Below are 22,062 nucleotides of genomic sequence, written 5' to 3'. Positions count from 1 at the left end.
AACCTGGGATAACTGCGGGGAGACAAACGTGACTGTCCACTCATCATACACCAACCTGAATTGGGAGGAATGCCCGAATTCTCAGCATAAAATCTGTAAGCAAAAACTGTGGACCCAAGCCGAGAGCCCCTCCCTCACGGAAGCCTCACAGTGCTAGAGAGCAGCACTCTCTGAATAAGCAAATATACCTCAGCCCAGCTCCAACTGGGGTTTTAATGTTAACCGCTTAATACAGACTGTGAATCCCAAACAAGCAGACAGAGGTTTTTGGTGATGACTGACCTTGGAGAGTCAGGGGACGTATGTGTCTCGGGACAGGGAACCCAAAGGATCGGGTGCTATCTCTGGCCAATGGGTGAATCTGGGGGCCATAGACTGACCCTGAAAGGGGCTTTCTGTCCCTTTCTCCCTATCTCAACCTGGGCGACTCAGTGGAGAAAGCCTCAACCATTTTTGGCTTGCAGTGCTCTACAGTAGAGAAAGCCTCAGCCATTTTAAATTCACAACACTCTGACCCAGACATGGGTGTAGACAGCAGAGTCAGAGAAACAAAGAATCTATTTATATGCAAATGACATCTCTGTAGGGGGCATAGCTTCTCAAGAGGAAAGAGGTGGGGCCCAGCTCTACTACCTGCCTTCCATTCAGAACCAGACCCCAGAGCCTGGGGGAAAACAGCCACGGGCCACACCTCCTTACACCAGTCTGAAGTAACATGCTGACAGGCACCACCTGCTGTGCAGAAAAGCACAGGGTATGTCAATTCTCGAAGACACACCATCAGGGAAACTGGATACTGAATATTTCCTCCTTCTGGGACTTTAGCCTCTTCTGGTGTGGGAAAACTTGATTGGGGTAACCAAGGAAACCAGATGCCTAGACAACAGAAAACTGCAACCTACACTAAGAAAAACAAAGTTATGGCCCAGTCAAAGGAACAAACTTACACTTCAACTGAGACACAGGAATTTAAACAACTAATGCCAAATCAATTCAAAAAGTTTAGAGAAAATATGGCAAAAGAGATGAAGGCTATAAAGAAAACACTGGGTGTACATAAGGTAGGAATCAAAAGTTCAAAAAAACAACTGGCAGAATTATGGAAATGAAAGGCACAACACAAGAGACAAAAGACACAGTGGAAACATACAACAGGAGAGCTCAAGAGGCAGAAGAAACACTCAGGAACTGGAGAACAATGCACCTGAAAACCTACACACAAAAGAACAGATAGAGAAAAGAATGGAAAAATATGAGCAACATTTCCAGGAACTTAAGGACAAAATGAAATACAAGAATGTATGTATCATTGTTGTACCAGAAGGAAGAGAGAAGGGAAAAGGGGCAGAAGCAATAATAGAGGAAATAATCAATGAAAATTTCCCATCTCTTATGAAAGACATAAAATTATGGATCCAGGAAGTACAGCATACCCCAAACAGAATAGATCTGAATAGGCCTATGCCAAGACACTTTATAATCAGATTATCAAACATCAAAGACAAAGACAGAATCCTGAAAGTGGCAAGAGAAAAGCAATCCATCACATACAAAGGAAGCTTAATAAGACTATGGGCAGATTTCTCAGCGGAAACCATGGAGGCAAGAAGGAAGTGGTGTGATATATTTAAGATACTGAAAGAGAAAAACTGCCAACCAAGGATCCTATGTCTGGCAAAACTGTCCTTCAAATATGCAGGAGAGTTCAAAATATTCTCTGACCAACAGACAATGAGAAAGTTTGTGAACAAGATACCTGCCCTACAGGAAACACTAAAGGGAGCACTACAGACTGATAGGAAAAAACAGGAGTGAGAGGTTTGGAACACAATTTTGGGTGATGGTAGCACAGCAATGGAAGTACACTGAACAAAGATGACTATGAATATGATTGAAAGAGGAAGGTTAGGAGCATGTGGGACACCAGAAAGAAAGAGGAAAGATAAAGACTGGGAAACCTAGAGTGTTCAACAATTGTGATAAAATGTACAAGTATGTTTTTTCAAGAGGGAGAACAAATGAATGTCATCCTTGCAAGGTGTTAAAAATAGGGAGGTATTGGGGGAAAATACGATCAACATAAACTAGAGACTATAATTAACAGGAACATTGTATTATGCTTCCTTTAATGTAACAAAGGCAATATACCAAGGTAAATGCAGACAAGAGGGGGGCATAGGGGAGGGGTGTGAGACTCTTGGCATTGGTGGTGTAGTCTGACTCTTTATTCTACTTTGATCTAAGGTTATCTTTCCTTTCTCTGCTTCCTAGCTGTCATATTTTTTTCTCTATAATTTTTCTTTTTCTTTTGCCTCTCTACCTTCTTTGACTCTTCCTCTTGCTTTGTGGAAGAAATGTATATGTTCTTATATAGATAGTGGTGAAGGTGGTGAACACAGAAATATGTGACTATACAGGTAACCATCGATTGTTTACTTAGTATGGAATGTATGGTGTATGAGCAAGACCATCTTAAAAAAAAATGGGTTGATGAAATCTTCAGGGCAGTATACTGAGTGAAATAAGCCAGATACAAGGACAAATATTGCAGGGTCTCACTGATAGGAACTATTAAAATATGTAAACTCATAGACATGAAATATAAGTTACCAAGATACAAAACAAGGCTAAAGAATGGGGAGCGGTTGCTAAATATGAGCTGAATATTCAACTAGGATGAACTTAAATGTTTGGAAATGAACAGAGGTGATGGTAGGGCATTGTGAGAATAACTAACAGTGCTGAATGGTGTGTGAATGTGGTGGAAAGGGGAAGCTCAGAGTCATGTATGTCACCAGAGGGCAAGCTGAAGATTAAAAGATGGGAATGTATAAAACAGTAAACCTTGTGGTGGGCAATGTCTGACATTAACTGTAGAAATATTAGAAATCTCTTTCAAGAACCAGAACAAATGTATAACACTACAACTAGAAGTTAATAATGGAGGGGCATATAGGGAAAAAATATATACCTATTGCAAACTATATACTACAGTTAGTAGTATTTCAGTGTTCTTTCATAAACAGTAACAAAGGTACTATACCAATACTACAAGTCAACAATGGAGGAGGGGTGGTTAGGGATATGGGAGGATTTGAGTTTCCTTTTCTTCTTCTTCTTTTTTTTTTTTTTTTTTGTGTCTTTATTTCTTTTCTGGGGTAATGAAAATGTTCTAAAAATTGAACAAAAATTAATTGTGGTGATGGATGCACATCTGTATGATTGTACACTTTGGATCTTTGGATAATTGTACGGTATGTGAACAATCACAATTAAAAAAAATTTTTAAAGATTACACAATACATTCTATAACTGGCAAAATCAAAAAGCTTTTTAAGGAAAATATGGGAATATATCTTTGTAACTTGGGGATAGGCAAAAGTTTAAAGAACAAGTTGCAGAAAGCAATAATCATAAAAGAAAAAATTATAAATTAGACTTCATCAAAATTTAAAATGTCTTCTCTTCAAAAGACACAGTTAAGAAAAGGAATAGGCAAGTCCCAGAAAACATTTGTACAGTAAATATTTGACAACAGCCTGGTATCCAGAATATATAAATAACTACTACAATTCAATAATAGACAAATAACTCAAAATTTTAAATGAGCAAAAAGATTTGAATACTTAACAATAGAAGTTATAGAAATGACCAATAAATAAATGAAAATGTTCTCAATGTCATTAGATATCAGGGAAATGCAAATATTAAAATCACAATGGAATACATTACATATCTACCAGAATGGCTATACTTTAAAAGACTAACCCCGCTGGAGATGGAAGAATGTGGTGACATAGAGAGCAGTGGAAGCTAGTTTGTCCCCCTGGAACAACTAATAAACAACCAAGAACAACTAGTAAATAATCTGGAATAACTGTGGGAGGACAAACGTGACTATCCACTCAACATACACCAACCTGAATTGGGAGGAATGCTCAAGATTGTAGCATAAAATCTGTAAGTAAAAACTGTGGATCCAAGCTGGGAGCCCCCTCCCCCCATGGCCCGAACTGCAAAACCTCATGGTGCTAGAGAGCAGCACTCTCTGAGCAAGTGAATATAGCTCAGCTGAGCTCCAACTGGGATTTTAATTAACAAGCTTGGACTGCTCAATATAAGCTATAAATCCCCAACAAGCAGACAGAGGCTTTTGGTGATGACTGACCTTGGAGAGCCAGAGGATAGCCATGGACTGGCCGTGAAGGTGGTTTTCTGTCCTGTTTTTGGCTCAGTGGAGAAAACCTCAGTCATTTTCAGTTCCCAATACTCTGACCCAGACAAGGGTGGAGATAGCACAGGCAGAGAGACTATTCAAATGTAAACAAGCTCTCTCTAGGGGGTGTATTTTCCCTAAGAGGAAGAAGTTGGAGCCAAGTTCTGCTACCCACCTTCCATTGAGAACCAGTCCCCAGAGCCTGGGGGAAAACAACCATGGGCCACATCTCCTTACACTAGTCTGGAGATACAAGCTGATAGGTGCCAATGCTGGGTGAAAAGACACAGTGACTTGAGGCCTCACAGGGTGTACCAATCTTCTAAGACACACTCTCAGGGAGATGTCATACTATTGCATCCTTCTGAGACCTGAGCCCGTTCTGGTCTGGGAAAATCTGATTGGGGTAACCAAGGAAATCAGATGCCTACACAACAGAAAACTGCAACCTACACTAAGAAAAGTGAAGTTATGGCCCAAAGGAACAAATTTACACTTCAACTGAGATACAGGAATATAAACAACTAATACTAAATCAATTCAAAAAGTTTAGGGAAGATATGGCAAAAGAGATGAAGCATATAATGAAAACACTGGGCATACATAAGGCAGAAATCGAAAGTTTGAAAAAACAACTGGCAGAATCTATGGAAATGAAAGGCACAACACAAGAAATGAAACACACAATGGAAACATACAACAGAAGATCAAGAGGCAGAAGAAAACACTCAGGAACTGGAGAACAATGCACCTGAAAGCCCACAAAAGAACAGATAGAGAAAAGAATGGAAAGATATGAGCAATGTCTCCAGGAACTTAAGGACAAAATGAAATGCCAGAATGTGCATGTCACTGGTGTCTCAGAAGGAGGAGAGAAGGGAAAAGGGGCAGCAGCAATAATAGAGGAAATAATCAATGAAAATTTCCCATCTCTTATGAAAGACATAAAATTATGGATCCAAGAAGCACAGTGTACCTCAAGCAGAGTAGATCCAAATAGGCCTATATGGAGACACTTAATAATCAAATGATCAAATGTCAAAGATAAAGAATGAATCTGAAAGCAGCAAGAGAAAAGCAATTCATCACATACAAAGGAAGCTTGATAAGACTATGTGCAGATTTCTCAATAGAAACCATGGAGGCAAGAAGGAAGTGGGATGATATACTTAAAATACTGAAAGAGAAAAACCACCAACCAAGAATCCTATATCCAGCAAAACTGTCATTCAAATATGAGGGAAACTTAAAATATTCTCTGACAGATTTTGTGAACAAGATACCTGCTCTACAGGAAACACTACAGGAAACACTGCAGACAGAAAGGAAAAGACAGGAGTGAGAGGTTTGGAAAACAATTTTGGGAGTTAATAGCACATCAGTGTAAGTACACTGAACAAAGTTGACTGTGGGTATGGTTGAAAGAGGAAGATTAAGAGCATGTGGGACAACAGAATGAAAGAAGATAAAGACTGGGACTGTATAACTCGGTGAAACCTAGAGTGCTCAATAATTGTAATAAAAAGTAAAAATATGTTTAAAAAAAGACTGACACTGCCACCCCAATCAAGATAGCAGAGTAAGAGGCTTCAGGGCTCTGTCCCCCAACAGAATTTTTGAGCAATGGTAAGAACTGGCAGAAACATCTTTCTCAAACACTAGGAAATCACTTAAAAGCTGTTGTGCTGAATCAACAAAAAAGCCTACTTAAAAGTCGTAGGATCTCCTGGTCTCCTAGCTGGCCCCTTTTCCACTCCTCACTGACTTGACTTGGAGCTGGCCTGTGCTCCCAGTTTGGATCTCTGGTCCTCGTTCCGGAGGGAGCAGAATAACCCTTATGCACATACAATATGTCTGACCCAATCTGTCTGGTGGTGGCCTGAGGCACTTGCTGTCCCAGAACTTGCCCTACATGTAGAAGGTGGCACACAGAGCTCTCCCACAGAATGCTGTGGGAGAGCAATCAAGTCATGCTTCTCCAGGGCAAGGGATTGCTGGCTTACTGTGAGGAAACTTTCTAGGGAAGAGGGGACATTCATATCCATGTAAATGGGGTAATTCCTAGGACCAAATGTGTATGCCCAAGACAAGGCATGTGCACAGAACGGACCAGGGAGGCCCCCACACTTTGGTCTGGAGCTATTCTCTAATCAATTTGTATGGATAAGCAACAAGGAGTGTATTCACAAAGGTCAATCTGCAAAGACTGGGAATGGTGTTTTCTCTTTTTCCTTTTCTTCTTCCTCTTCCTCCTCCTCCTCTTTCTCTTCCTCTTCTTCCTTAGGTCCTGGCACTCAAGGAAATCTTTGTCATAACACTGGATATGACATACATGACATATAGTTGCAGAAAAGCTTAAGGAACAGATGTTTCAGAGTCTAAATTCGAGTGATAATACACTAAAATATCAAAGTGTCCAAGTTTCAAGAAAAGGTTATAAACATTTAAAGAAACAGGAAGCAATGGCCTAAGCAAAGGAGGAAATTAAAACATTAGAAGCCATGAATGAGGAGGATCAGACCTGGGACATTTGGGATTAAGACTTTTTAAAAATGGTCATAAATATGCTCACAAATATGCTCAAAGAGCTAATAGAGGATGTGGACAAAGAACTAAGTAAATCAGGAGAACAGAAAAAGGATCTAAATACAGAGATGGAAATGATGAAAATTAACGGAAATTAAAAATATCCTAGAGGAGTTCAATAGCAGACTGGAGCTGGAGAAAAAAGATTCAATGAATCTGAGGAAAAGGCAATTGAAATCATCTCATCTGAGGGGCAGAAAGAGGAAAGAATGAATAAAATTGAACAGAGCCTGAGGAACCCATGGGATACCATGAAATGTACTAACAAACACATTAATGGGAGTCCCAAAAGAAGAACAAAAAGATAAAGGGGCAGAGAGCATATTCAAGGAAATAATGGCTTAAAACTTCACAAATTTAATGAAAGACACATCCAAGGTGCTCAGTCAACTCCAAACAACATAAGCCCAAATAGACCCACACCAAGCTATGATATAATCCAACTGTTGAATGCCAGAGATAAAAAGAGAATTCTGAAAGCTGCGTGACAGAAGCAACCTGTCATATATAAGGGAGCCTGAATGAGACCAAGTGCCAATTTCTCATCAGAAATCATGGAGGCAAAAGGCAATATAAAGTACTGAAAGAAAAAGAAAAAAAAATGCCCACCAAGAATTCTGTATTTTGCAAAACTGTTCTGCAAAAATGAGGGCAAGATTAAAACAGTCCCTGATAAACCAAAGCTAAGGGACTTCATCACCACCAAACCAGTCCTACAAGAAATGCTAAATGGAGTTCTGCAGGTTGAAAGGCACAAGACAATTGACTGACACCACATGAAGATATAAATATCTCCAGTAAAGATAATGATATGGGTAAATATAAATACTAGGGCTATTGTACTTGTAACTACGCTTTTTATTTTCTAGAGGATCTAAAAGGCAAATGCATTAAATGTAATAATAAATCAGTGGTTTTGGACTCAAAATGTATAAACCTGCAATTTGTGACCAAGAACTACATAAAAGTGGGGGGATGGAGGAGTATAGGAACATAGTATGTGTATACTGTTGAAGTTAAGTTGTAATCAAAGCAAACAAGATTGTTACAGATTTAGGATATTAAATTTAAGCCCTTCATTCTTTCTTTGTTCATAATTACAAAGAAAATATCAGAGAATATGCAAACTCATAGAGACAGATAGAAGAGAACAGGTTGTCAGAAATGGGGAACAGGGGCAATGGGGAGATAATGCAAAATGATTATAGGATTTCTGTTTGGGATGAAGGGAAAATTCTAGTAATGGATGTTGGTGAGGGTCTGCAAAATTTGTAAATGCAATCTATCCCACTGATTGATATGCTTGGGAAGGGTTAGGATGGGAAGATTTATGTTATGTTTTCACAATTAGAAAAGAGAGAAAGAAAGATAACAGAGATAATGACAATTAAATGCAATATGTGATACTGGATGGAATCTAAGAATGGAGGAGAAAGGCTCAAAATGACATTATTGGGACTTAAGAAAAATTAGAATATAGAATGAAGTTTTATATCAATGTTAAATTCCTTGAACTTGTTAACTACACTGAATGTGATTACATAAGTGAATATCCTTAAATGTAGGAAATGTACACGGAGGTATTTATGTCAAGAATTATGATGTGTGCAACTCTCTCAAATGTTCAGAAAATAAATATAGAGATAGATGATAGGTAGGTAGATAGATAGATAGAATGAATGATATGGCAAAAGGTGGCACAGTTTAAAAATTGGCAGTTCTGAGTATCTGAGGTAAATTTTATATCAAAAGAAAATTCTGTACAAAAGATTTACAATAAAAGCACAAGAAGTGATATTTCAGAATAGATGAATCACAATAAATCTTACTATCTGATGTATACAATGTGAGGCAAAAATATCATATATACTGGTGGAGATCATATATACTGGTGAAGAGAACAATAAAACAGGAAAATATAACCATCATAGACAAAAATTCCCATCAAAATTTTATAAAGCAACAACTACAGAAACTATAGAGAGAAGTATATAAATCAATATATTTGGAAATGATGCACATGTCTTTCTGGTACACACTTCTGATTCATGATAGATAAAGCAGACAACTGGTAAAAGGAAACATTGCTTTGTCTTTAGATAAAGAAGACATCATGCTCCAACAAACAGACAATAAAAATTCTTGGCAATAACACATGGAAAACTTACATAGTCCAGTTATTAAATAAAAAGGAAGCTTTAATATGTTCCAAAAGATCAATATCATGCAGACATGTTATGCAACTGTAATAAAATCATAAGTTAATAAATTAATAAGAATTACCCCATCCTAGTTAATTAGAAGAGGATTTTATTTACAAGGAACTTAGAATCAGTCATCTCCCAAAGTAGAAGTTAAGTGCTTACAACGCTTGTACTAATCATTTCTTACTGATTTTTAGTAACAAAGCAGAAGTTTATTGAATTGTCCAGGTGTGAATAAAATATTTTGTACAAACTAGTAAAGGTATACCATAAGTCAGAATAATGCCTACATTTAGGATTGAAGGAAGGTGTAATCTGGAAGAATTGTGCAGAGGGCTTCTGGATTGCAAGAAATGTTCTATTTCTAGACCTGAAGTGGGATGAAAAGTGCTGATTCCATGAGTATTTTATTTGCATATATCATATATAATTTTCAGGTATTTTTACTTACATATATTTCACATAAAACATATTTAATAAACAAGTTTTGGGCATAATATTTTTTTCTTAAGTGATGGAGGACCTAGAATTTCTAACTCCTGCTCTTCACCTTGGCTAATAAGGACATAGACTTTATTAAATTTATTTATCAAAAAATTAAAAACAAAACAACCCCCCCAGCATTTCGAACAAAACAAGACAAAGGAGTAAGAAAAACAAATAACCTAAAATAGCTACATTGCTTTCAACATATTCCTACAATACCCCGAGAAAATTAACAAACCAAAACCAAACAAAGGAATTAGAAAAACAAATAACCTAAAGTAACTACATTGCTTCTAATATGTTCCTACCATACCCTGCAAAAATTAACAAACCATAGTTGTTCCTGAGCTTTCCCATAACATTAAGATTACCCTCCATAACTTATCTGTTCTTATTTCATAATCATTCCCTTTTCGCTAGTTGCTGTCTATTGCTAGGTCCTCTACATTCTACAGTATAAAAATTTATTTTACAGTTTTCACAGAGTTCACATTAGTGGTAACATACAATATCTCTCTTTTTGTGCCTGGGTTATTTCACTCAGCATTAAGTCTTGAAGGTTCATCCATGTTGTCATGTTTCAGGACCTTGTTCCTTCTTACTGCTGCATCATGTGTATATGCCACATTTTGTTTATCCACTCATCTGTTGAAGGACATTTATCTCTTGGCAATTGTGAATAATGCCGCTATGAACATTGGAGTACAAATATCTGTTCTTGTCACTGCTTTCAGATCTTCTGGGTATATACTAAGAACTGCAATTGCTGGATCATAGGGTAACTTGATATCTAGTTTTCTAAGGAACCACCAGACTGTCTTCCAGAGTGCCTGTACCATTATACAGTCCCAACAACAATGAATAAGAGTTCCAATTTCTCCACATCCCCTCCAGCATTTGTAGTTTCCTGTTTGTTTAATGGCAGCCATTCTAACTGGTGTCAGATGATATCTCATTGTGGTCTTAATTTGCATCTCCCTAATAGCTAGTGAAGATGAACATTTTTTCAAGTGTTTTTTAGCCATTCATATTTCCTCTTCAGAGGCACATAGACTTTTTGTTGAATATTGCTTTTTTAAAATGCAATTTTATTGAGACGTAATCACATAACATACAATCATTCAAAGTGTACAATCAGTTGTTCACAGTATCATCATATAGTTGTGCTTTCATCACCACAAACTTTGAGCAGTTTCATTACTCCAAAAAATAAAGTAAAAATTAAAATAAAAAAGAACATCCAAAACATCCCATTCCCCTCCTCCGCCCATTGTTCATTTACTTTTTTTAAATACAGTTTAATTGAGATATATTCACACACCTTACAGTCATCCACATTATTCACAGCACCATCATAGAGTTGTGCATTCATCACCAGAATCAATTTTTGAACCTTTTCCTTACTCTAAAATAAGAATAAAATAAAAAAAAAGAACACCCAAAACTTTCCATCCTCTCCTTCCCACTCCATTGTTCATCTAGGTTTTGTCCCCATTTTTCCACTCGTCTGTCCATACACTGGATTCAGGAGTGCGAGCCACAAGGTTTTCACAATCACACAGTCACACTATGCAATATACTTAGTTATACAATTGTCTTATACAATCATCTTCAAGAATCAAGATTACTGGGTTGCAGTTTGACAGCTTCAGATATTTCCCTCAAGCCATTCCAACACACTAAAGACTAAAAGTGATATCTGTATAGTGCATAAGAATGCCCTCCAAATGACCTCTCAACTCCATTTGAAATCTCTCAGCCACTGGAATCTTAACTTTGTTTCATCTCTCTTCCCCCTTTTAGTCAAGAAGATCCTCTGAATTCCACCATGCTGGGGCCAGGCTCAAATCCAGGTCATTTGTCGCATTGCCACAGGGATTTACACCACTGAGTGTCAGGTACATAGACATTTAAATAAGGGACAATAATTTTTTTTTATTGTGAACTTTAACACATATACATAACAGTGATAACTTTCAAAGTACAACTTCACAAGTTGTTAGGAAATTTCAAAGAATATCATGGTTCACATTTCTAAAACTTCAGCCATTTTCATTATTATAAAATATAACATACATACAGAAAAGTGTCAGCTCTTGATGTACAGCTCAATGAGCAGTTATATAGGTAATTTCAAAAACTGTTATGGGTTACAGTTCCACACTCTCAGTCCCTTCCCTATTATGCAGCACAAGGTATATACAGAAAGGTGAAGAACTCCAAGGCACAATTCAACAAGCAGCTGTAGAGCAAATCCCAAAGGATATTACAGGCTTCAGTTCCACCATGTTATTTACCTCTTTCCAGCCATTCCAACACCCCAGCACCCAAAAATATATATATATAATTATATAAAGTTTCAGTATTCAATATACCTTTGTTAAATCTCATCTTGTTTGTTGCTACCCCTTCCTCTCACTTAATCTTTTTCTCCATCTTCAGGGGTGTCTAGGCAGTGAACACCCTAACTTGTTCATATTAAAGGGGGTGTTGACATATGGGGAAGGGGGCTGCATCTGATTGTTGATCTTAAAGAGGCTGTTGTCTCTGGGTTTTAGGACTTGTCTGGTATAGAAACACTCTGGTGGATTTAAGTTTTTGAAGGATAAAACTTAGTGACTGAATCTTTTATAGAATCTCAAGTAGGGACCTAGGTATTTGGGAACTACTTTTGGTAAGGGCATGGCATACTGTGACTATTTGGAATGTCTAGCTGGAGCTTGCATAAGAGAAACCTCCAGGATAGCCTCTTGACTCTGTTTGGGATCTCTCAGCCACTGTGACCTCAGCTTGTTACCTTTCTTTTTTCCCCCCTTTTGGTCAACTAGGCATTTTCAATCCCTCCCTGCCAGGGCCAGGCTCACTCCTGGGAGTTATGTCCCACATCGCCAGGGAGATTCATTCCCCTGGGGGTCATGTCCCTTATGGTGAATGGTAGTGGTTTATTTGCCAAGTTGAACTTAGAGAGAGAAAAGCCACATCTGAGCAACAAAAGAGGTTCCCTGGAGGTGCCTCTTAGGCATAATTATAGGAGGGCTCAGTCCTCCTATAATTCACAAGAGCAAACCTCAACTCAAGGGCTTAATTTATTAAATAGTAGGTTCCTAACTTCACTTAATCTATATTTTATACCAAGACAAATGGTCAGTTTCTTACATTATTTTCACTTTGTTGAACAATTATCACTCTCAACTTTAAATAATTACCATAACATAATACATCCCAGAGCTCTTATCAGCTGCTAATTATTCATCCCTACTATTAGTGTAAAGTTTAATTCCTATTAAATGTATTCTTTAATACATAATGGGTAGTTTTTCCATACTACTCTGTTGTTAACCCTCTGCACCAGTGTCGTACCTTATAAATATATCATACTAACTCTTATTTAGGTTTGTGGTACTACTCTGTGGGTTACATGCCTTTAAACAACCATTTACAAACATCTTCAGCTTTCATGCATCACTGATACCTATAATCCCATTAATGAACCATAATCACACTTGACTATTCTCACACTACTAAGGTCACCCTTATTATCATATCTGTACATATTAGATTATCGTTCCCCCTTCACTAGCTTCTTCCTATCTCTATGTCCCCTATATTCTATATAAGATACATATTTTACGTTTTTTATGGAGTTCACATTAGTGGTAAATACAATATCTCTCCTTTTGTGTCTAGCTTATTTCGCTCAGCATTATGTCTTCAGGGTTCATCCATGTTGTCATCTATTTCATGAACTCATTCCTTCTTACTGCTACATAGTACTCCGTCATATGTATATACCACATTTTGTTTATCCACTCATCTGTTGAAGGATATTTTGATTGTTTCCATCTCTTAGCAATTGTGAACAATACCACTATGAACATCTGTGTGCAAATATCTGTTCATGTCACTGTTTTCAGATCTTCCGGGTATATATCAAGAAGTGCAATTGCTATCTAGTTTTCTGAGGAACCGTCGAACTGTCTTCCAGGTGGCTGTATCATTATACAGTCCTACCAGCAATGAATAAGAGTTCCAATTTCTCCACATCCTCTCCAGCATTTGTAGTTTCCTGTTTGCTTAATGGCAGCCATTCTTATTGGTGTGAGATGATATCTCATTGTGGTCTTGATTTGCATCTCCCTAATAGGGACAATAATTTTTTAATGTAATAAGTTAAATATTTCTTCTTTCAAATATCAAAACCAAATACTAAACCATGATATTAAAATTTAAAAAAATGTGCTGGATATCATTTTTTGTTATTGTTTTGGCAATGAGTATTCTTCTACCCAATCCCCCCACCCCACCCCACCCCCCACCCCCCCACACACTCATGCTCTCTTTTTGTACCAAAGAGTTTGGAAGCCTGAGAACTACAATTCTTAGACTCCCTTGCCTCTAGAATTCTGGATGCTATTTATGTTTTCCCAATGAAATAAACTCATGCAAGATTAAGAAGGCAAAAGATCAGAAACAACTTCTTTCTCTACCAGTGGTGGAATTAGGTCTTAGAACCTTCTGACATTGCCTTTGCCATGAAAGTATTTCACAAAAATTCATGTCATAAATTACATGATAATAATTAAAACACAAGGCTTATTACATCTTGGGACACTTTCTTGATCTGGAGTATAAACTTACTACAAAGTATATCCATGAGATACAGTGTATTAAATTGGAATACATTAAAGTACCAAAAATATATTGAGAAATGACATGGATTTAATAACTGGTAAAACATTTAGTTTATTATTTCAAATGTTAATACAATGAAATGTTAATAACAACAAAAAAGATTACTGTGAAAGTTTTCAAAGAAGTGAGTTTGTTTCAATTAGGGAGTCAAAGAAACATCAAAGAGGTAACTAAAAATAGTACAGAGTTAGGTATTGAAAATCTTTTGCTCTGGATGGCTGTGATGAATTGAAGAACCAAAACTCTCTTTTAACTAAATAACGCAGAGAAACAAACAGTCTAAAGAAAATTATATTTCAGTAATTCGATGAGCATGATATTGGACCAAGTGACAAAGTGCACCATGATTTGACACAGAGAAGTGTAATTGCCAAAAATCCTTTTGCTAGATCTCACTTAAATCAGAAGTTAATTCTCTGGTGCTGCTGAACAGTTGAGCAAAGAAGATGGGATACAGTCTGCTAAAGAGTCATCTTCTCAGCAGTTACAGTGTGAAGAATTTACAGTCTGGAGTTTTAAATTCCTCAAAACCCAGTCAAGCCAGAGACAGTATAAAATAGGATTAAAAACGGAATATGGAGAAGCCATTTAAGAACTTCTTTTTATTGTTTTGTTTTTATAGAGGGTTGCTTTTCCTCACTCAAATTTAACTGTAAACATGTATATCAAGACTTTGTCTTGAATTAAAACAAAATTTTATCCAAGACTTTCTGGATAAAGTAGCTCGGTTGTTTTCAACTTCATTTTATCTTCTACTTCATATATATATTCTGTTTGCAAAATGAGACTTAACAAGATTGGCTGAGACGTTTTCAAAACTTTTAAAAAGTTTTATATTCTTGATTAAAAAAACAAACAAACAACGACTTATTTCATCTGGTAACACATCCCAAAGAATATGAGATCAGGAGGATGTTCCAGTGTCCTTGGTGGGCTTGTCTATTTTTCTTCTTGAATGAACCAAGGACGAGACAATTTCAATGATTACTAATTTGAGAAAGACTGCTGAATATACTCTTCTAATGTTCACTTTTCAATCCTATGCATAACAATTAATGGAAGCCATGAAATTATAAATGCATATGCTTAATAGAGCTTGCAAATACTTGAAGCAAAACCTGATAAAACTAAAGGGAAAATAGAAATAGACACAGCTTTCTCAGCAATTAATAGAACTAGATTTTAAAAATTCATTAAGGACACAAAACATCTGTTCTAGTTTGCTAATGATGCTGGGAGGCAAAACACCAGAAATGCATTGGCTTTTATAAAGGGGGTTTATTTGGTTACAAAGTTACAGTCTTAAGGCCATAAAGTGTCCAAGGTAAGTCATCAACAATTGGGTACCCTCACTGGAGGATGGCCAATGGTGTTGGAAAACCTCTGTTAGCTGGGAAGGCACTTGGCTGGCATCTCCTCCAGAGTTCTGGTTTCAAAATGGCTTCCTCCCAGGACATTCCTCTCTAGGCTGCAGTTCCTCAAAAATGTCATTCTTAGTTGCTCTTGGGGAGTTTTTCCTCTCTTGGCTTCTCCGGTGCAAAAGTTTGCTTTCACTGGCCATCTTCAAACTGTCTCTCATCTGCAGCTGCTCTCTCAGCTCCTGTGCATTCTTCAAAGTTGTCCCTCTTAGCTGTAGCAAGCTGGCTCCTTCTGAGTTTATACACAGCTCCAGTAATCAAGGCCCAGGCTGAATGGGCAGGGCCATACCTCCATGGAAATTATCTCATCAGAGTTATTACCTACTCTGGGTGGGTCACATCTCCATGGAAACATCCAAAGGATTCCAAAATCTAATCAACACAAATATGTCTGCCCACACAAGATTGCAAAGAACATGGCTTTTTCTGGGGGACATAATATATACAAACCCGTACAACATCTCAATGACAGTATTAATTATTGTTGCCTAATAGACATTTATAGGACATTACATTCACCACTGCAGGAGAAAGAGAAAAAGAGAAGGTAGGAGAAAGGGAAAGAAGGTAGTAGGGAGGGAGGGAGAGATTGGCTTGAGCCATCTTTCTGGGTGTCTAGGGTCTGCTCCAGGTTCTGCTGGGGTTAAGGAGATATTTTTATTGAATGCCTGATGTATACCCTTGCCCTGCTTGGATATACAGACAATCTGCTGTGTGCCTTAAGTCCTTCTTAGGTAGTTACATTAGGATCCTGCTGCTGCCCAGACTTCTTCCCTAGGGCTTTCTCAGCTGCAAACATAAATCCGCGTTTACTGAGCATGCCTTGTTCTCCCCACAGCCTGGAAGCCCTGATAAGTCAGGCAGTCGTCACGCCCGAATGACCGCTGTGCGCGCTCTCTTTGAGCGCTCGCGCCTGCGCTTGCGCACTCTGTGTAGCCCTCTGGGGCGGACACCAGTCCCTCCGTGTGCGGACTACGCTTCCCACAAGCCTCCGCGCCTAGTTTCCTTCTGGCTTCCCCGCTGGTGTCGGCTCTGAGAGGTGAGCTGGTCGCGTGCAGGAGGAAATGGGCGCGGGGGCGGCGCGGGGGCGGCGCGGGCCTCGGTGTGAGCCGGGTGCAGTGGCTGTGGAGTTTGTGACGCTGACTGGCGCCTGCAGCTCTGCTGCAAACTCTTGCCACCCGCTTTGGGGCCACACAGGCCTAGCGACCGACAACGGCTCCGAGTTAGATGTCTGAATCCTTCCCCGTGAAAGCCTCTAAGAAAAAGGTGCTGACTTGTGAGGAACAGCTGCAGATCTCAGGACCACGGCTTTCCCGGAATCCCTTCCAAGGAAACTGCCGGGAACTCGGAGACTAATTATAACCCCTGCCTTCGTGTGCTCTGGCCTTTCTCTCTGACACCCGGAAGGGTCAGCTTTCCCTCAGGCTCCCTTTCATAACAGGCTGTGTGTGTGGTAGACGGTGGGAGCTAGTGGGGTTGCGGTGGTGTGTCCTGACTTAGCCAGGCCGAGCTGAGTTCCAAGAAAGGGCTGGTGTCTCACGATTCCCTTCTTCTTCCCCAGTCTTGCTGATCATTGCTAGAAATGTCCTAGGAAAGAGGAGGAAAAAGAGCAAAGAATTGCCGTTGCACGTATGAAAATGAAGGTTAAGATATTTGTGTTTCCTGTTTGTTTGTGAAATGTAATTTTTATTTTTCTGTGCCTGGGAACATTTGCTTTTTTCTGTCAAAGCAAGAAAATCAGCTCGGACTGAAAACAAAAAGCAGCCACGTCGTTAGTCTGGGTGAGACAGAAAAGACAGATGAAGCGGCTGCAGAAATAATAGAAAACGTTATTTCTCTCAAGGTCGTGCAGTAGTTGTAAAAACCGTTATGACATCCTTCTTTGGGAAATTACTGCTTTCTTAGGAATGATGCCCCAGACCCGCTTTATTATTTTTATTTTATTGCTGGGGAAACTGGGTGCTATCACCTGCCTCATGACAGCACCTAGTTTCCAATCAGTCCTTCAAACCCCCATTCTGCTAAACTCACCTCAGAGACTGCAGCCAATCCAAAATTGATCTCTGCTTCTCTTAGGTCGTCCTCAAAATTCTTCAGCGGTCAATGCTTACAAAAGATACTTTTCGCCTTCCTCTTGTCCATCGTGTTCCACCATCCCTCTGGAATTCCCTCCCATTCTGCCAGTCAACGAGTTAATAAATATGATTTTGTCAAATATACAGGCTTGTTCTAAGTTTTCAGCTGATAAGACTCATTACACGCGGGAAATGTCACGTCCTTTGAACTGGTGCTTTTGATTTCCTTTCCAGTGAATGAAGGGGGTGATAAGGGTAGAAACCCCACCTCCCACCCCCATACACACATACACACCATGTCCCTCCCTCTCCAGAGGAAGTTCACATGAACATTTGGTAGATCGTTTAATTTCTCCTGGAAGCTATCTAATCATTTGGATAGTCTGTGAGTAAACCTGAAAATAGGCTAACTGCAGAGCTTTATTTTAGGCTGTGATTTGTTAAGGAGATTACGGTTTAGATGGAATCACACACTAGTTGTCTTTTATCTTCTCCACAAAATAGAGTTTCAAAGCAGGAAAAGAAAGAAGATGGTTTGATTGGTGACAGGGTATTCTGCTTTATGAGGCTCCTAGGAGTGGTAATGTGAAAGGGTTTTTGGTGAAATTTGTCAACAAGTGCAAGGATTAATTATTCTACAGAAGACATTTATGGAAATTTAAGATGTGGTTTGAAGTCTTTGACAGCATGAGATTGTTTCAGTCCACATATTTATGTGGTCTTATGATAGTTGAATATAGTGGCAATAGTATGGGTTATAAAACTAAATTACCAGTGTTCTGATCCCAAACCTGCCACATACTAGCTGGATGAACTTGGGGCAATTTATTTCTTCTCTCTGTGTCACAGTTCCTTCATCTGTAAAATGATAATATTAGAACCCACTGTATAGGGCTGTTATGAGTAGATAAATTAATGTGTGTAAAAACCCTTAGATAATGCCTGCTACCATTATGTTGTGATTCCATGTTTTTCTCTATCACCCATATTCAAAAAGTATCAGGATTTTGTCACATTTGCTTCATCTATCCATCCTCCTCGTAAATTATTAATCAAGCATTGCTTATCAAGGCGAGGCTTTGAAATATATTAGTTAGCATTATAAGAAAGAGCCAGGCTGAGAAGCTTACATTTTTTAATCAAAGAAAAAGAGAAGCGCAGAAGAACATTTTCTTTAATAATTACGGAAAGAAAGCTGTGTAGTATTCTTCATCTTCATTGATAATAGTTGACTTTTATTAAATGCTTATTTGCTCTTTTAAGTGCTTTATATGTATTACCTTTTTTAATCCTCATAACCTTTTGAGGCAGGAATTTTATCATCACCATTTTATAGAGGAGGAAACTGAGGCACTGAAAAGATTGCACAGATAGTAATTGTCAGACCTGAGATTTATATCCTGGAAGTCTGACAGCAAATCCCATATTTGTAATTACAACAGTATACCAACTCTCATCATGTATACTTTTAAAAAAATCCTTCCTGCCTTAATAATTCATCATGATATCTTTTCCCCTTTATTATTGTGGACCACCATCATTATTAATAATGAGATTAAATGTCATGGTGTGGTTGACTATAATTTGACCTGCTTGGTTAGATGTTTGTAAGTTTTAGCTACTATAAATTATTATTCTTTGGTAAACATCCTTGCGATATATCTTTGTGAACTTTTCTAACTATATCCTAAAGAAAAGTTCCTACAAATGCAAATGTGGGGTCATACAACAGGCATTTATTAAGTGCCTGCAATTTGCCAGAACTTATTCTAGTACTTTGGGGAGCTACCACCATTATAAAGAAATAGGTGCTCTTCTTAAGTTGCTTGTAATTGAGCAAAGAAGGTAAAATATATAAAGAATAAGTCTAAGGTAGAGTGTAGTAAAAGTCATTCAAGAATTCAGATGTCACACCTTGGAAGTTCATAGGGAGCAGACAGCAGTCAGTGACAGCAAGAGCTGTCTGGTTATATGTCCAAATTGTACTGAAGCTGTGGGGTCTTTGTGGAGGTAAATGCCTTACAGTTTTTATTTTAATAATGTTATATGCAGAGTGAGACTGCTAGAACAAGAAGAATCAACAGCTGCTGGAGGACTTCATAGGCATCTTAGTTAAAAGAACTGGTTCAGAAACAAAATACCCATCTGTTAGGGGGATGTGAAGGGAATCAACCGTGACATTGTCATCTGTACTTAAAAGACCTCAGGGACTTTTTGCTTTTTTTTTTTAGGCAGTACTCCAGTATACGTGGGTATATGAAATCATAGAGTTGGTTCATGACTTGGAAGGTGAAGTAAACAAAGAAAAGCCACTCAGGGAAAATAGCAGCTGTTTTTAAATTTTCTTGAGCTGTTTTTTTTCCCCAAGTTCAAGAGACAACTGAAAGAAAAAGGTCTTTCCCTTATTTGGAGTACCTGTGTACTTCAGGTTCACACTTTTTAATCTGGTGGTGAGTTTTGCTGCCTATCACTAAACATTTTAACTTGTCCTTTTAGGCATACATGTGATTTTTTTTCTCTCAAAATAGCATTCTGCTTTTTCAATATATTGGCTTCTTTCATGTCAAAGAGAGAGCAATATCATAAAATTTAATAGTTGCATGGTTTTCAATGATTTATTTAATCATTTCCCCATTTAGATTCTTTTCTGCTTTTATCCTTTATGAACCATACTTCTCTGCATAACTGCATACATCTTTATGTGCATGTACAGTTAGTTTCTTTAGTTCCATAAGTGGTGTTTCTGATTCACAAGGTTACACAGTTTAAATGCTGCTTCCACATACTTTTAAATTTGGACTTGGTGTCCATTTCCCCACAACCTTGCTAATATGGGACATCATGAGTCTTTTTGATCTCCCAATCTAGTCACTGTAAAAAGTTATTTTCTTAGAATCTGCCCTGGTGGCATTGATATGCCTAAAATTTTTATGCAGAAAATAAAAGAGTGGTTCCACTGCTCTCTGAGGTCAAGGGGGTACCATGGAACCCCTCTCAAGAAAGGATACAGGCCGAGGGAAACACTTTATAGCAGCATAAGGAAAAAATAAGTTATTTTTTTGGTTGCTTTAGCATGCATCTCCCTAATTAGTAGTGAGTTTACTATCTTTTGAAATGTTATTGGTAATTCCTCTTTTTTATTGAATTGTCAATGATCAGGTTACTCTCACAGAAGTAGAAATCCTAGCCTTCAGAGGCAAAAGTCAAAGTTGGAAGAAGATGGGCTTTTTAGTTAGAGAAATGTGGATTCAAAACAAAGATCTGCCACTTAATAACTGTGAATTTGGGCAAATGATTTGAACTCTGAGCATCCATTTCCTGAGCTATCGAGAGGAGAGAAGAACTAAATTGCAGAACAGTGCTAAGGATCAAACGGTAATGTATAAAGTACCCATTACATAAAAGTTCCCAGTGAATGTTTGCGCTTATCTAACAGCAGAGCACGAATCCCCTCCGCCCTAGCTGGGGTACTGAAAGAGTGGCCTAAATAAATAAGTAAGTTATAGTATGGGAGGTTGGGAAGCAGGGAGTGGTGACTTCTCTAGTGCAGTCTTGCAGTAGTTGGAGCTTCCAGGCTCAATCTGTGTGGTTTTCAGTCACTGTGTTTGGGAAGTTCATGTAGAATCCTGGGAGCTCAAAAAAGCCTCTCTTTGGATTGCGTGGCCCCTTCTCGGCCATGGAAAGTTGTGCTGGAGGGAGGAGGAACTTCTCAGAGCAATATCAGGACCAGATCCACATTTCCAAATGTGGAACTAGTCAGAAATATTCCTACTGAAGTATCTGGGCTTCTACATCACATTCTTCTTTGTTCAGCTGGGTTTTCCCAAGGTTGGAGAGGGCTTTAATTTCTTCAGATTCCATTTACTCTCTTCCAGTTTGTGTGGACATGGGGTGGGTATTGGTTTAGTGGTGGGGAATAATTTGGAAGCAGAAATGGGAGAGAAAAAAAGCTCATATTAACATAAGTCTTTTTGGGAGCTCTGAAGCACATCTGGTTTCTTGACTTCCTTTTCTTCTTCTAGGTCTGTGTTCTCTGGATTCTGCAATTCTCCAACAGGGAAATCTTGACAAGGACTGACGAGTCCTTGCGGTCTTAAACCATGGCCCACGTAAGTTGGTGTTTCCCTCTTGTTTTTGAAGTAGTTAATTTTTTGGTCATATTTACATATTAATTTGTTATCTTGAAACTTTAAACTTAGCAGAGCTCCTACTAAGAACTTGGTTCCCAGTTCTTTTCATTCCTGTGAAAGGTGGGGACAAATAGCCCATTTTCTTCTCTTTGAGTTCTTCCTGTTTTTGACCAGTGCTCAGCATCTCCTATCTATAAAATCTTCTGTCAAGAGCCTTGAGGGAGCAAAAAATGAAATGACTTGAGAAAAATGCAG

General features: G+C 38.3%; 1 protein-coding gene across 1 annotated transcript in view; it reads left to right on the top strand.

Annotated features, from left to right (window-relative positions):
• LOC119521185 overlaps positions 1-22,062 on the top strand; it is an 83,420-nt gene that overhangs the window by 30,731 nt on the left and 30,627 nt on the right. Inside the window, exons 7-9 of the mRNA XM_037819229.1 lie at positions 16,441-16,602; positions 19,909-19,966; positions 21,773-21,786. Coding sequence (XP_037675157.1) covers positions 16,441-16,602; positions 19,909-19,966; positions 21,773-21,786 — 234 coding nt within the window. The remainder of the gene's footprint in view (positions 1-16,440; positions 16,603-19,908; positions 19,967-21,772; positions 21,787-22,062) is intronic.

Source organism: Choloepus didactylus, chromosome 27 (genome assembly GCF_015220235.1).
Source record: "Choloepus didactylus isolate mChoDid1 chromosome 27, mChoDid1.pri, whole genome shotgun sequence".
NCBI classification, from domain to species: domain Eukaryota; kingdom Metazoa; phylum Chordata; class Mammalia; order Pilosa; family Megalonychidae; genus Choloepus; species Choloepus didactylus.
The sequence above is the reverse complement of the archived record's forward strand: the minus strand, read 5'-3'. Positions and strand labels throughout refer to the sequence as shown.